Source organism: Cornus florida, unplaced genomic scaffold, assembly GCF_030987335.1.
Source record: "Cornus florida cultivar Cherokee Brave unplaced genomic scaffold, ASM3098733v1 CherokeeBrave_3.0.0_Hap2_Chr10, whole genome shotgun sequence".
Classification (NCBI taxonomy): Eukaryota; Viridiplantae; Streptophyta; class Magnoliopsida; order Cornales; family Cornaceae; genus Cornus; species Cornus florida.
The window spans coordinates 66297133-66312345 of NW_026775580.1; the positions used below are offsets into that span (position 1 = coordinate 66297133).

The 15213-nt window shown below is 36.4% G+C and overlaps 2 protein-coding genes across 2 annotated transcripts; one reads left to right on the forward strand and one right to left on the reverse strand.

The window, feature by feature from the left end:
• Positions 1-1927: 1927 nt before the first annotated feature.
• LOC132279346 (S-locus-specific glycoprotein S13-like) lies at positions 1928-4328 on the forward strand. The gene is made up of 3 exons (XM_059781308.1): positions 1928-2738; positions 2957-3503; positions 3797-4328. The coding sequence occupies exons 1-3, from the start codon at positions 2595-2597 to the stop codon at positions 3880-3882; spliced, it is 777 nt and encodes a 258-aa protein (XP_059637291.1). The 5' UTR covers positions 1928-2594; the 3' UTR covers positions 3883-4328.
• A 5136-nt stretch (positions 4329-9464) lies between these two features.
• Positions 9465-10837, reverse strand: LOC132277742 (uncharacterized). The gene is made up of 2 exons (XM_059779591.1): positions 9892-10837; positions 9465-9766 (listed from the first exon to the last, which is right to left on the reverse strand). Exons 1-2 carry the CDS (start codon positions 10835-10837, stop codon positions 9465-9467), a joined length of 1248 nt encoding a protein of 415 aa, XP_059635574.1.
• Positions 10838-15213: the final 4376 nt, after the last annotated feature.

The window sequence follows — 15213 nt, forward strand, 5'->3', positions numbered from 1 at the left end:
TTTATGTTTTGAAAATTCTATATGAATTATGTTGTTTCTAATTACAAATGTTTTTTTTTTTTTTTTAATTATAAATATTGAGAAACTCATCTTTATACATGTTCTCTATTCCTTGTAAATTCATATTTTTTTTATTATTATTGTGACCTTGTCAACATATATGTTTTAAAATGTAAATTGTTGAAATATAAATTAAAGATCATATATTATGTTTTTAGTTTCTTATAACAGATTTAAAATTCTAATTTATGAGTAAGATTGTTTATATAATTTCACAATTGCATCTTTAATGTATATTATGGAATTAGAAAAGTATTAATAGTGCCTTAGATGTCAAAATTGACGATTGAATTAGAAAAAGTTAAAAAACCATAAATCTATAAATGTATAAGAGGGACTGACGAGCTAACTTGATTGGATTTACCAAAGCATTTGTGGAAAAATAAGGAGCTTTTTAATTGGTCACCAGTTGCAAGCCAATTGACCATTGACTGATAATAGCCATTAATACGTGGGGAGGCAAAAGGTTATGGGGCAAGTTTGGATTGACGAGCTTAAATAAATTGACAAAAGTTTAGATAGATATATTTTTATATAAATATAATAAATAATAAAATATTTTTTTTTCAAAAATTTAAGCTAAGTAATGTTGATTATAATTTTGGTCCCCCAACCTCAACATCCTAGCTTCGCTCTTGAAAATAGGATTAGAGGCCATCAGCTTTAGATGAAGAGAGGCCCGGGACCAACAAAAATAAAAGCACAAAGGCTAAGGGCCCGTTTGGCATGTGATGTATTTTAGGTATTATGTTTTTTTTGTCAATAACAAAATAATTGTTTTGTTGTAGGAGTGTTTGGAATAAAAATCGGAACTATAGTTGGTAACAAAAATTTGTTTTGGAAAATTTGGAAATTTGGTGATATAGGTTTTGGCCGAAAATTTTGATATGTTATGAACTATTTCAAACTAATATCAGTCGTCTCAAATATGATATGAGCCTAAATTTAAATATCAATATAAAAAAAATAATAGTATAAATTATAATAACTTCCCAAACATGCCCTAAAGCCCAACAACAATACAACACGCGGAAGCTAGAGCCAGGAGTCCAATTACAACATGGCCCAAGCCAAACTACATAGAAACATCTAGAACTGAAGTAATCATATCAAACTCACTAGCAATTGGATGAATCTGGGGGACTCCAACTACTGATTATGATCTTTGTAAGATACAGCCTCACCAACTAACTAATCAGTAATCCGATACAATATAAATGTAAAGAAAATAGTATTTCTGCAACTTCTAGATCGAATTCCTTTGATGTCTTCCTCTAATGATCAGAAGTATTCAATGACAATTATATATACATTCAGTCGGCGACGAATTATTCAATTCGTCCCTTAAGCATACACAAATAAAGAGGAATCAGTGTTTCGTCTCTAAATTATTTTTAAGTATAAAATAAATTTTGTTTCTAAAATTTTTGTCACAAAAAGTACTAAATGAATTATATGCATCAGTCATTACAAATTCACTTATTCGCATCTTACTCGTAGTCTCAGACTATTAAAATAGTGGAAAACTGAAATCACTAATAGGAATAAAAGATCTAAATGAAAAATTGTGGTATTCACATTGAACATTTGTACTATAATTTTTAATTGACTATTTATATTAAATACAATTAAGTAAGAAGTTCTATTTTCTTATTTATTGTCCAAATGACTAATTAAAAATAATAAATCTAGCAATTCAATTATAAGTCGCAAGAATCATTTTTCATAAATAAAATATGTTCTTTCAATACAAATTTGTTTCAATTTTTGTAAGATTAAAAAGTCAATTTGACTAATTCCAACTTTACCAAATTTTAGGTTATGCATACGTTTTTCTCAAATAAATTGTTCATCACGACTTCATATTTTTCAAAAAAAAAATAACCTTCGTGAGCAAATCAATTATATAGCCCAAAATATCTCTTTCACCTCTTTTTCAACCTGCACCTGTGTCCTTGCCAGCATACAATGCAGATATTATTGCAAAACCATAGAAAGGTCACGGGCGATTATTGCTATCCTCCTAATCACACTTTTCATGGAGTTCGAGATAAGTTACGGTGTAACTCTGCTCACTCTATTACTTTTCTTCCGTCACATACACTACTACCGACACCGTAACCCGCGACCGGTTCATCTCCGACGCTAAGAAGGCAGTGCTTGTGTCCTCCAATGGCAACTTCAAACTGGGCTTCTTCAGCCCCGGAAAGTCTAACAACCGGTACCTTGGTATTTGGTTCAACAAAGTTTACGAACCTACTTTTGTCTGGGTCGCCAATAGAGTCACCCCAATCGAAAACAAAACTGGAGTTTTCAAGATCCACGATGATGGCAACATCGCCGTCTTCGACACCGGCGACGAAAGAGGGCTACCGGTCTGGTCTACCAATGTGTCGTCAATTACTACCAATTCCACCGCCGTGCTCTTACCTTCGGGCAATTTGGTTCTGACCAAAACAAACGGTTCCAGCCACGCCCACACGGTTGTTGTATGGCAAAGCTTTGATTACCCAACTGCTACGCTTTTGCAGGGAATGAAATTGGGGTTGGACCGGAGAAGCGGTCTCAACCGGGTGCTGACATCTTGGAGGTCTGAGAATGACACGGCACCGGGTGATTTCTCACTGGCGGTTGATACAAGAACTCGGCTCCGATCTGGCGGGCGGGGCCATGGAACGGTAGGACACTGAATGGGATTCCCATAGTTCCAATCTATTTTCGTTTTTCTTTTTTTCACTCATTTAGGCTAATTCCACTCATGTGGGCAATATTACCATTATTATCATGCAAATGTTAGGTATATTATTTTTTTGGTTTTTCTTTTTTTACTCATGTGGGCAAAAATATTGCAAAACTAACTCACCAAAGACCATTACCATTATGATGGAATTGTTAGGTATATTATTCAATCTCAGTACCAAATACTTCAACATTTCAAAGACTTGTGCTATTACCGGTGGGATCAGTCTTTCGGGCAATATGGCGAACCGATTCCAAAGATTGGGTTTTTTTTGTGGGTTCGCAAGATAGTTGCGACGAATACTCCCGGTGTGGGGCTTCAGCCATATGCAACAATTACAACACGATGCAGTGCACCTGTTTGCCTGGGTTCCAACCGCAGTCCCCTCGAGATTGGTTCCTAAATTGTGTGGAGAAGAAGCAATCGTACACATCTGGAAAGGGTGTTGGTGAAGGAATTATAAAACTAGCAGGTTTGAAGATTCCGGACGCTAAGGTATGCCAATTGTATAAGAATGTGAGCTTGGAAGAATGCGAAAGGGAGTGCTTGAACAAGTGTAACTGCACGGGGTATGCCAGTGCCGATGCCAATGTTGGGGGACGCGGTTGCTTTGCATGGTTTGGTGAGTTAAATGATATTAAACAGTACAATCGCACCGAAGATGGACAAGATTTTTACCTCCGCGTCGATGCTCTGGACCTTGGTATGTTTTTTTAGTATTAGTTGTTTTATAAATATACATATTAACGGAAAGATTTTTTTTGAAAAATTATTCTATTTTTTGATATGAGATGATCTTCACTAATCACACAACTCCGATCTATTTTTAAAAAAATAAATATATTACTACTATTTAATAATTTTTCTTTCTTTTAATCAATAATAGAGTATAATTGTGGTTACTTGTTACATTATTCATTAATTAATTTAGTCAAAAAGTCGGTTTGGTCAAAAAGTAGAGAAACGGTGTATCAGTATTGACACCCATTTTGGCAGGGCTTGGACTACAATTGGGCTTGAAGTACAATGACGTGGCAGAGGTTTGGGCCGTGAGAAGAGACTGGGCTGAAGATGTGCAGTAATTAAATTGGGCTGAAGAACTTTATCATGCAACATGGATCAGATAATTTATTTGGACTATAATTGGGGTTGCAGCGATGTTTCAGTTAAATGAGAATTTAATTCTGCATGGATTATGTTTAAAGGTGCAACAAATAGAGTTGGTTTGGATAACATGAAGTAACAAATAGATAAGGAGTAGATTACTAATAGATATCAATTAATTAATTTATTTGCATAATAATATTTATCTATAGGATAAAGTTACTATTTGAAAACAGTATTTAGTTATTTGATAGAGTTTTGATGTAATTAGAATGTTTATGTATAGGTTTTTGTTAACGTTTTATTCTATAAATAATCAAAGAGGCATGCTGAGATAAGGATCCAATACCCTCAGAATCATTATATTATTTTGTTTGCTTTCTCAAACATTTTCCAGAAAAGCATCCTTAGGTTAAGGATGGCCTACGGTGCCGTGTTATATGAAGGGAACACGCTTTTTCGACAGCGGTTGGTATGATTGTCGAGCCCTCTCCTCGTTCCGCCTCCCTCCTTATTGTGTAACTGAACGAGAGAGTCACTTTGATAAGGGCATAGCAGTTAACTCCAAGCCATCCATTAATAGCAAGCCAGGCTCATAACCTTGTGGTTACCTACGCTAGAGAAGTTGTCTAGCAGCTGTCAAGCCATAGGTTCGGTGGCATTGGGTTTGGTTAAAGCCATCTTTTAAGGAAGCGCCTCCAGCTCCCTCTTCTTAGGCAATAGAAACGCGTGCATATTAGGATGAGCAAGGTTTTCCATCTGCTATTTCTATCTCTTTCTTTCCCAACCTTTCTCAATATCTTGTTCTATCTTTCTCTCAAAATCTCTCTCTATTTTTTTCTATATCTATTTCTCTCCCCTTTCTATTATCTCAATATTTTACTATAATTATTCATTGTTAAAGTCCTTTTAATTAAGACAATTCTGAACTCAAAGAGAAGTTTTACTGTTCCCTTTTTTTCTTGCAATCGCCTGAAAGTCAACCTTCTCAAAGGGACTGAAGTTGACAATTTACACTTGAACCATATAATTGGTTATGGCAGGCCCGCACACATCAATTTAGAATCGGATTTAAGGAGTCGATTTTAGCATCAATATTTTTGGCACACTCGGTGGGACCCCACTAGGTGAGTAAATTATAGTAACTATGCCTCCCAGGCTAAGAAATTCGAAAGGTGTTACAGGTGATAACACTGAAGAAGAGAACCCGTAAATCGGCATAGGCAAATCTAATGAAGCCGATTCTTCTGTTCCATCCGACGTTCCTTTGGGTCGGGTATTGGAATCAATCATGGGGAAAATAGATGGCCAACAAATTTAAATGGGCAAGGTAAAGTCCTAAATGGGGGAGTCGAATCAAATTTTGATTTCTCAAATACATGAGATGAAGTCAATGATCGGAGAGTTAAATCAAATGATGTTTGCTAAAATAGATAAGTTGAGTCAGAGATTTGAAGCTCAAATATCGGCTAATCAAAGCCGACATGATCAAGCTAAAACATCCCACGCTAATGAATCCATATTTCAACGTGTTTCGGTACCATTGATACATATATCTCAGGGACCTCAAACAGCATCAGCAGGCATCGTACCACCAAACACAACTTTCGGTATCATAATCGACAATGTGCCGAACCCTACTATCGGCATGTCGATTGGTAATCCACCAATATTATTAGATCCGTTGGCAATAACTACTGTGCTGGTATATCGGCGGCTGCCGGGGGGCATGTAAATACAAATTCACAACGAGAATAGGTTAACCCATTTGTTCCACTTCACCCAAATGATCTTCTAGGCAAAATGCGAGGATCGATAGGGCTCAGATTCTAGCCTTAATACAGGCCGAGGTAGCACAGGGACGCAGACGTGCCCGGCCAGTGTACAGGAAGCCTTATCCTGTTCATGTCGATATCCATGAGTAACTTAGAAATTATCGGTATCCCGATTTTTCTATGTACAGTGGTGAAGAAATCTTTTCTACGGTGCAGCATATTATGAGGTTCACAGCACAATGTGGAGAAGCAGTAGGGATGGCAATAGGGCGGAGTTAGGATGGAGTTGGCTAAACCCTACTCCGCCCCATTAAAAAATTCGTCATACCAACTCCGCTCCAACTCTGAGGCGGGTTTATAATTGGTATACCATCCCCGCCCCTACTCCGGTAGACAAAATACCAACTCCACCCCGCACTATTGAATTAATTCCTGGACTTGGGATAGAATACTAAGATCTTGAATCTTTGAAGATTGAATCACGTGCACAATTGTAGAATTTTAGTAAGTAGTAATTCTAGCGAATATTTAGTCAAAATATATTAATGGACACTTAAATTAAATATATACTTTATATATATATATATATATATATATATATATATATATATATATATATAATATCGGGGTCGGGGCGGGGGCCGGGCGGGGGTGGGGTGGGGGCATCACTAAATTCGCGCCCGCCCCAAACCCGGTTCGGGTTTTCAATTCTTTTACCATATCCGTCCCAAACCCATTTATGGAGCTGCCAAATCCGCCCCATTAGGAGCGGAGCGGGGCAGAAACCCAGCGGGTTGGAGGAAATTGCCATCCCTAAGAAGCAGGTCCCAATCCTTGGTTGAGGATAAGGTTATTCTCTAGCTCTCTCGCTGGGGCGGCATTTGAATGGGGCGGCATTTGAATGGTGCAGCAATTTACCAGCCAATTTTATTCAGACGTGGGATGAAATGGAAGAAGCTTTCCATATCCAATTTTACCGAACAGAAATAGAAGCTATGCTGGCAGATATATCTCGATTATCCTAGTTGCCGAGCGAATCGGTTGAAACTTTCGTGGCCAGATTCAGAAAAGCCAAGCTTAAGTGCCGAGTAAGTTTGCTTGAAGCAGAATATATTAAGTTGGCATTAAATGGTTTTGACATTGAACATCACAAAAGGTTTGATGGGGTTGAATTCCAAGATCTCTTCGATTTAGCATACAGAGCCACTCAGTATGATGAGATACTTAAAGAAGAGAAAGAAAGGAAGAATTCTTCTAATGGTACTTATTATAAAGACCCTAATTATGAGGTGTTCTTGGCAGAAATTGGTGATGAGTTAGAAGTTGACGTTGCTGAGGTCAATATCAAGAAGCCTTATATCTGTAAGGCATTGATTAAACCTAAGCCGACCACTGGGGGCAATGCAACATCAACCTCAACAACAAGGAAAGGAGTTGCTGATACAGGAAAAATCTATTCTTTTGACTTATCAAAAATAAATCAAATCTTTGATCACTTGATAGCCAATAAAATGATCTCTTTGCCTAAAGGGCATAAGATTCCATCGGCAAGTGACCTCAAAAGAAAAGAGTATTGTAAGTATTATAACTCTTGGAACCATGCTACTAATGATTGTACTGTTCTACGAGGTGTGTTGTAGAAAGCTATTGATGAAGGTACATTCAAATTTTCGGAGAAAACATCAGATACCATGAAGGTGGATACCAATCTATTTCCTACAATCACATCGACTAATGTGATAAGCTTAGCTAAGCAAGAAAATCGGCAAGAGGTTGAGAAGATCTCAAATGAGTTTCTTTCATCAAGTGTGACACCAGAAAAGATGGCAGAGTTGCAGAGACAACTAAGAGAGGCTCAATTGGCCTTGATAGACCATGGTTATAAGGGCAGCAGAAACCTAAGGAAAAAGAGCCAATGGAGGTTCAACCAAAGAAGAAGGGAATTCTTGAGAGGTTTACTTTCCCAATTAAGCCCGGTGAAGAGCCTCGACAAGGTAATTCCAGCAGAAGTCATGTAAAGACAGAAAAACAGGATCGACAAGAATATATATCTAGCCGATTCCATTCTCAATATCGGCATCCCAGTTTTAAAAAACTTTCACCAGTTCAGTTAGAAATTTGGGTGCAAATTGGCGCCGATTCCCATAAAGTGCGAACTGTACAGCCAAGCATAGTTGTTAAAGGCTCAAGGCGCACAAAAGCGCAAATGCCTCCTGGAGCCTGAGGCGCAAGGCGAGGCGCGCACCCGACTGAAGCAAGGAGCACGTTGGGAAAAAAAAAAAAAACAAAACCCACCCAATAAAGTATTAAAGATGCAATAATATATATAAAGATGTAAAAGTCAACTAAATGAATTACTTAAGTTAAATATTCAACATAAAGATGCCAAAACCAAGTAAATCAAGTACTTGAGTTCAACAGTGAATAATTAAACATATTAACATAAAGATGCAAAAGTCAACTAAGGAGAAGTATGAGATAAAACTAAAACAAACATAAACATCATTTCTTTCTAAGAAGACAACACCAACCAATAAGCATAAGATCATTTTGATCGTCACTAAATGATTCATAATTCTCAGGATCCTCTTCTATCTCATTTGAATCATCCTCATCCACCTGCTCCCTTTGTTGGTAACCGTGAACTAGAACTAGATTTTGATCTAGTAGACCGTTGCGGCCTGCTAGCCTCTCCAATACCAGCAAAATTAGCAACATCACCCCATGTTTAGGAATCATCTTCAAAGACTAGATCATGTTCTGTATCAGAATCATCCATCCTCCCCGTCAATCACTCGTTGCTCTCATCAATGTCATCGAGTAAAATGGGATCAAGAGTGTCACGCATATTATATCGACGCCTCAATGCTCTATTATATTTGATGAACACTAAATCATTCAAAGTTGTTTGAGCGAGCCTATTTCTTTTCTTGTTATGAAGCTGCAATAAATTCAACTTTAACTAGTAAGTATAATAAATTAAAATTTTAATTTTCAACAATTAAATTACAAACCTAGTTAGTAGATAGTATATACTTACATGCTCAAACACGCTCCAATTTTGTTCACAACCAGAAGAACTACAAGTAAGGCTTAAAACCTTTATAGCAAACTTTTGGAGAAGTTTTGTTGACTTGCCATAAGCTTCCCACTAATTAGTTATTAAAAAGAATTAATAATGATGTTTAGCAACTTTAGCTTTATCTTTCTATCGACCCTATTGTCAAAATAATTTTAACACTTAGCTATACTAACTTAATATACTTTACCACTTTACCTAGTGCTCGTGTACTTCTCTGTCTAATAACAAAGGGATTACCAAAGAGGCCCTCAGCTTTAGAATATAAGGACAGCTCCTCAGTAATTTTGTCTTAGTCTTTGGCATCCGGGACTAACCTTGCAATGCATGCATACAAACCCTTTGTAATCTCTTCATCTTCTTCAATTTTTGGATTTGAATAAAAGTATTTTGCGTTCAAATAATAACCTGTTGCATGCAAAGGGCGATGAAGTTGAACATTCCACCTCTTATCAATTATTTCAAAAATATCTGAGTATTTATCTTCTACTCCCCCAAATGATTTTGCAATGGCTTTTTTAGCCCTATCTATAGCCGCATAAATGTATCCCATGGGAGGCTTTTTCTCGCCATCAACTAATCTCAAAACCAGAATAAGAGGACCGGAAACCTTAAGGCTAAAGACAATGTTGTTCCCAAAGGAATGCATTAAAACATAAGAAGCAACTCTTTTACCGGCTTCCTCTTTCGCCCATTTACTACGACTCTATTCTTCTGAAGTAAACATCTTTCTCAAGTTATTCTTTTGCTTGTGAATACTTGATAATGTGATGAAACATGTAGCAAATCGAGTTTTAGCAGGCCTAAGCAACTCCTTTTTGTGAGTAAAGTTCCTTATAATGTTCAACAACTTTGGACGCATATAAATATAACTATTTAACTCCACTGCCCTCTGCATTGTTCTAGAGATGGACGGTATTTTCCCAATGTCTTCCAACATCAAGTTTAAGCAATGAGCAGCACATTGGGTCCAATACAAATATGGGTGTTCTTTCTCTAACATCCTCCCTATTTGAAACCAAACGGAAAAAAGAAAAAATGATATAAAGAGAATGAGTAAATCAAAATTGATTTAAATTATATATTTATAAAGAATGTAAACTCTAAAAGTTATAAACATTGAACATTCTTACTGGCATACTTATTGCTTGATTCACTATCTGTGACGACTTGGACAACATTTGCTACTCCAATGCGGTTCACAAATTTATTAAGTAAGTCAAACATCTTGTCACCATCCTTTGAGAAAGAAGAAGTATTTATCGATTCAATAAACATGGTTCCCCTTGGACTATTTACTAAGAAATTAAGCAATGTTCTCCCTCTCTTGTCTATCCACCCATCTGCCATTAATGAGTATCCAAATTTTGACCACTCCTCTCTATGGTCATTCATCAAAGCATTGGTATTATCCAATTCCTTCTTAAGCAAATGAACTTTCACCTCATGATAACTAGGTGGTTTCATGCCAGGACCATATTGTCCAATTGCTTCAACAACCTCGGCAAAGCTATTATACTTAACAACATTGAAGGCAATTCCTGCATCATACATCCACCTTGCAAAAGTAGCACACGCTCTTCCTCTCAACTCTTTCTTGCATGCATCATTAATGGATGTCTGTTTTCCCCCCTCCTTTCTTTTTTGTACCACAATTTTTGGTCTGGGAGTGAAATATAAATCAATCGGTCCCTTTTGCTTTTGCATCTTTGAGGAATTGACACTAGCACTGTTACTACCTGCACTAACTACCCTTTTTCCCATATTGTTAACTTCCATAACGTCATCCTCATCCTCTCCATCAATGAAATCAATTTCATCACTAGGTAACAAATTCATTTGATCTTTTTCTTCCTTTTTCTTACTCATGTACTCTTTGATTTCTTCTTTAACACTAGATAGGCATCTTGGGCATGCACTCACATTTCTATACCCTCCAGCTAAGTGTTGTTTAGCCCAATAAATACCTCCTTTTGTAACTTTTGCACAAAAGTTACAAGTGACGGCATTTGTATCTTTCGGATTCTCCAAATGTGAGTAATTCCATGCCGGATCCTTTCTTGAACCATCACTAGGCATCTTTTAAAGTACAAACTACAATCGAATTTAAGATAACAAAATAATAGCATCATGTAATCAGTGTATGTAACAACTCTGGCAAATAAATAAATAAATAAATACAGAGCTTCAAAGCAATTAGCAATATTAACATTTCAATTTAAAAAAATAAATACAAAGCTTTGGCAAAATGCAAAAAGCAGAATATTATTTCATGCAAAAAACAGATGAATGGATGATGGATGTGCTATTATTATTTTTAAGTCAAATCAAATCTATTTTTCATTATGCACGAATAAAACATTTTTACAAACTGCAAGCACCATGTTTGGATGCATTAAATAGAAATTATGAATTTATTTTTATCCTGCAAAAACAACAAGGATGTGATATATTTTCAAATCAAATCAATTTAAGTTTCTATAAGCACCATCATTGATTCTATTTTTCATTTTTGGGTGAGTGATTTAAGTTTTAACAACTAAACATTCTTTTAATAATAGAACCTAATTATATGAAAATAATATAACAGTACATGTCTACATGAGTAATTATTTCATTTTAACAAAATTATTGCATTTTAACAGTACATGAGCTATTTACAATTTGAGATTGTCTTCTATAATTTAGAGTACACTTAACTAATTATTTCATTTTAACAAAATTAGATAAAAATGCATTTCCTTAAACCAACAACATGTTAGAATAGAACAAATACAACTGTTCACACAAATAAATCAGGAAAATATAAAGTACCTCACACAAATAAATAAAAAAATAAAAAGAAGAAGAAGAAAAGAAGAAAAGAAAAGAAAAGAAAAGAAAAGAAAAAGACGAAAAAAACTGAAGAAAGAAAAAATAAAAATAAAAAGAAGCAAAAAAAAAAAAAAAACAAATCTGCCAGGAGAAAGCCGAAACTTGAGAGAAGAAGAAGCAGAAAAGAAGAAGAAGAAAAGAAGAAAAAACAAAGAAAAAGAAAAGGACGAAAAAAACTGGAGAAAGAAAAAATAAATAAAAAAAATAAAAAGAAGAAAAAAAAAAAAACAAATCTGCTAGGAGAGAGCCGAGACTCGAGAGAAGAAGAAGAATAAAACTAGAGGAAAAAAAAAATAAAAATAAAAAAATAAAAAGAAGAAGAAAAATAAAAATAAATGATATAAATCTAGCAAGAAAGAGCTGAGAGGCCCCAGACTTTATAGAAGAAAAGAAGAAGAAGAAAAGAAAAGAAAAAAATTGACTGAGTCACTGATCTGGCAGATCCGAGAAGAGGAAGAGGAGAGAAGAAGAAGAGAAGGAGAGAAGAAGAAGAACTAACCTGCTGAGTGTTTGCCGACGCAGATCCGAGAGTCCGAGTGAGTACTTCGCTGCCTCTGTCAGTCTGTCTTCTTCTTTCCTTTGCTTCTCTTTTCTTTTTTTTATTTTATTTTTTTATTTTTTTTATTTTTTATTTTTTATGTTGTAATAGGCTTTGGCTTTGAGCTTTCTACTATATTAAGTAATAAAATAATAGAATACAAATAATAACAATAATATAACAATACAGAGTCACAAACAATAAACAAACAAAACAAAAAAATAACGAAAAGAAGTTAAAAACCATAGTTTCATGCGGGCGCGCCTGTAGCCTGGCGCCTTGGTCAGAAAGACGCACGCCTTATATAACACAGACGCCTTAAGTGTACCCAAGGTGCTAACTTGGCGCCTGGAGGCGCCTTTGACAACTATGCGGCCAAGGATAGACACGGCTAAGATAGATGGACTCGAGTCAATCACCCAAAATTTCCTAGAGTTCAGCAACATCCGAATGAAGGACCAACTCGATCTCAGAAATGCAGGGAACAAAGGAGGATGGCCGAGGAGAAAAGAAAAGCAGAAAAGGTAAGCCGAGAAGAGTTGGTTGAGCAGGTCAATATTCCAGAAAAGGATTAACCGAATGAGGTAGAAGAACATCAGCCGACGTGGCCCAGACGCAAAAATGAGTTTAGAATTCAATTTGGCAGTTTCCTAGATGAAATGTTTTGTAATATAGCATTCGTATTACTTGCAATGTTCCAGGCTTCATTGACATCAACTGCAGATACTGGAAAGAAAGAAGAAACAAAAGTAAAAGATAGTGCCGAGGAGAAAGAAACTCAGCCGATTCAGAAGTTATCAATTCTTTCTTCAGAATTGGTAGAGAAGGTAGTCTTTGAGAAACCTTTGTTAGCAATGACTCAACAATTAAGGCCTTTGTATGTGAAGGTATGGGTAGAAGGCCAACCTGTTAACCGAGTCTTGGTAGATAATGGCTCGGTTTTGAATGTTATCCTAGCTAATACGTTGAAGAAACTCGGCAAGAGTATGGAAGATGTTATTCCCACTGATGTAGCAATCTGTGGGTTTAATGGAGGTTCAACCAGTACTAAAGGAATTCTTCCTTTAGAAATCAAAATAGGAGGAAGAACATCCTTCACGGCATTTTTCATTATTGAATCCACGGCTTCATATAATTTGTTATTAGGCCGTGACTGGATTCATCCAAATATGTGCATTCCATCATCATTACACTAGATGTTGATCTTTTGGGATAGAGACAAGGTGAAAATAGTGAATGCTGATGATAAACCATTTGTGGCAAATGTTTATTCGGCAGATGCTATTTTGTATGATGAGGAGTGTGTTCCAATTAGATTTGTGGGAACAGGAGCCGATGGAACACCTATATCGGCAACTATGAGAAGAAGTCTTGCCGATCGTGAAATCGGCGAGTTGCAGCAGGAAAATTCTACGCCGAAGATAGAACTCCCTCAGCTTTCTATAATTGAAGAAAAAGTTGTTAATGGAAGCCAAACTTGAAAGAGAAGCAGCTCAGCAGTAGGCCTTTAGGGCCGTTTGCATCAGGTTACAAGCATACATAACTGAATAATGACTAGAAAAGGAAGCAGAAACAGAACCAAGACTATCGGCTAATTTTGCCGAAGTTGAGCAAATCGATAATGAAAAGTTGGATACTATTCAACTAGAAGACTTGGAATCGGCACCAGCTAAGCTTGACGATCTTAAGGCAGAAACTCAAGATCCATTAAGGGAGGTGAATTTAGGTACTGATGCAAAGCCTAGACCAACCTACATCAGTGCACTGTTAGCACCATAATTATAAGCCGAGGTGATCGACATGTTAAAGGAATACAGTGACTGTTTTGCTTAGAATTATGAGGAAATGCCGGGTTTATCCATAGATCTGGTGGAACAACGGTTGCCCATTAAAGATGGTAACAAGCCATATAAATAGCCGCCTTGACGAATGTCTTAAGAGGTGGTAGATAAAGTCAAGGTGGAAATCGAACGGTTGTTGGATGCTGGTTTTATTCGAACTACAAGGTATGTCGAGTGGCTTTCAAATGTAGTTCCTGTTATTAAGAAGAAAGGCAAGTTACGAACATGTGTTGATTTTCGAAACATAAACTCAGCAGCCTCAAAAGATGAGTATCTTATGCTGATAGTAGATCAATTGATTGATGCAGCTACCAAGCATGAAATCATGTCTTTTATGGATGGACACTTAGGCTATAATTAAATTTATATAGCCAAGGAGGATATCTCAAAGATAGCTTTCAGATGTCCAGGAGCAATTGAACTTTTGAATGGGTAGTGATGCCTTTTGGATTGAAGAACGTTGGTGCCACATATCAGTGAGCTATGAATTCCATTTTTCATGATATGCTCGGCAAGTTTGTGGAGGTATATATCGATGATGTAGTAGTGAAATCAGCAACAAAAAAAGAGCACTTGGTTCATCTAAAAGCATCTTTTGAGAGAATGAGGGCCCATAAGTTAAAGATGAATCCAATAAAGTGTACCTTTGGAGTATTGATAAGCGCCGAATACTGTATATTCAAGCGCCCTAAATTGCATTAGTTAAGTCCGTTGTTTGTTTAATTAAGTAGATTATCTTCATTTGTGTGTATGTATATATTTTCAGGTCCATTTGCCAAAAAAGGAGCAAAATCAAGGCTTTGTGGAGTTTTGGCCATCAAAAGGCACAAGGCTGAATTTCTGGCAACAGTGGATCCTGAACTTTGCTCACCATTTTGACCTTGAAAACTTGGGAACTGGACTTCCCTCATAACATGAAAGATTTAGAGATCTGAATCAGCTTTCCAAATCTTCAAGCAGTTCATCATTCGGAGTTTGGAGCAGAGAGTTATGATCTTCTTATCATAGGTGCTCAGAACTGCCTGGCAGCAATGAATTTCTGCCTTGCTCTTCAATTTCGACCAATCATCCTTGAGAATTGGATCTCCACCAAAACATGAAGTTTTTAGAGCTCTGAATTAGCTTTCCAAATCTTCAAACGGTTTATCATTTGGAGTTCAGAACGCAAAGTTATGGCCATTTTACCAAAGTAGGTCCGGGCG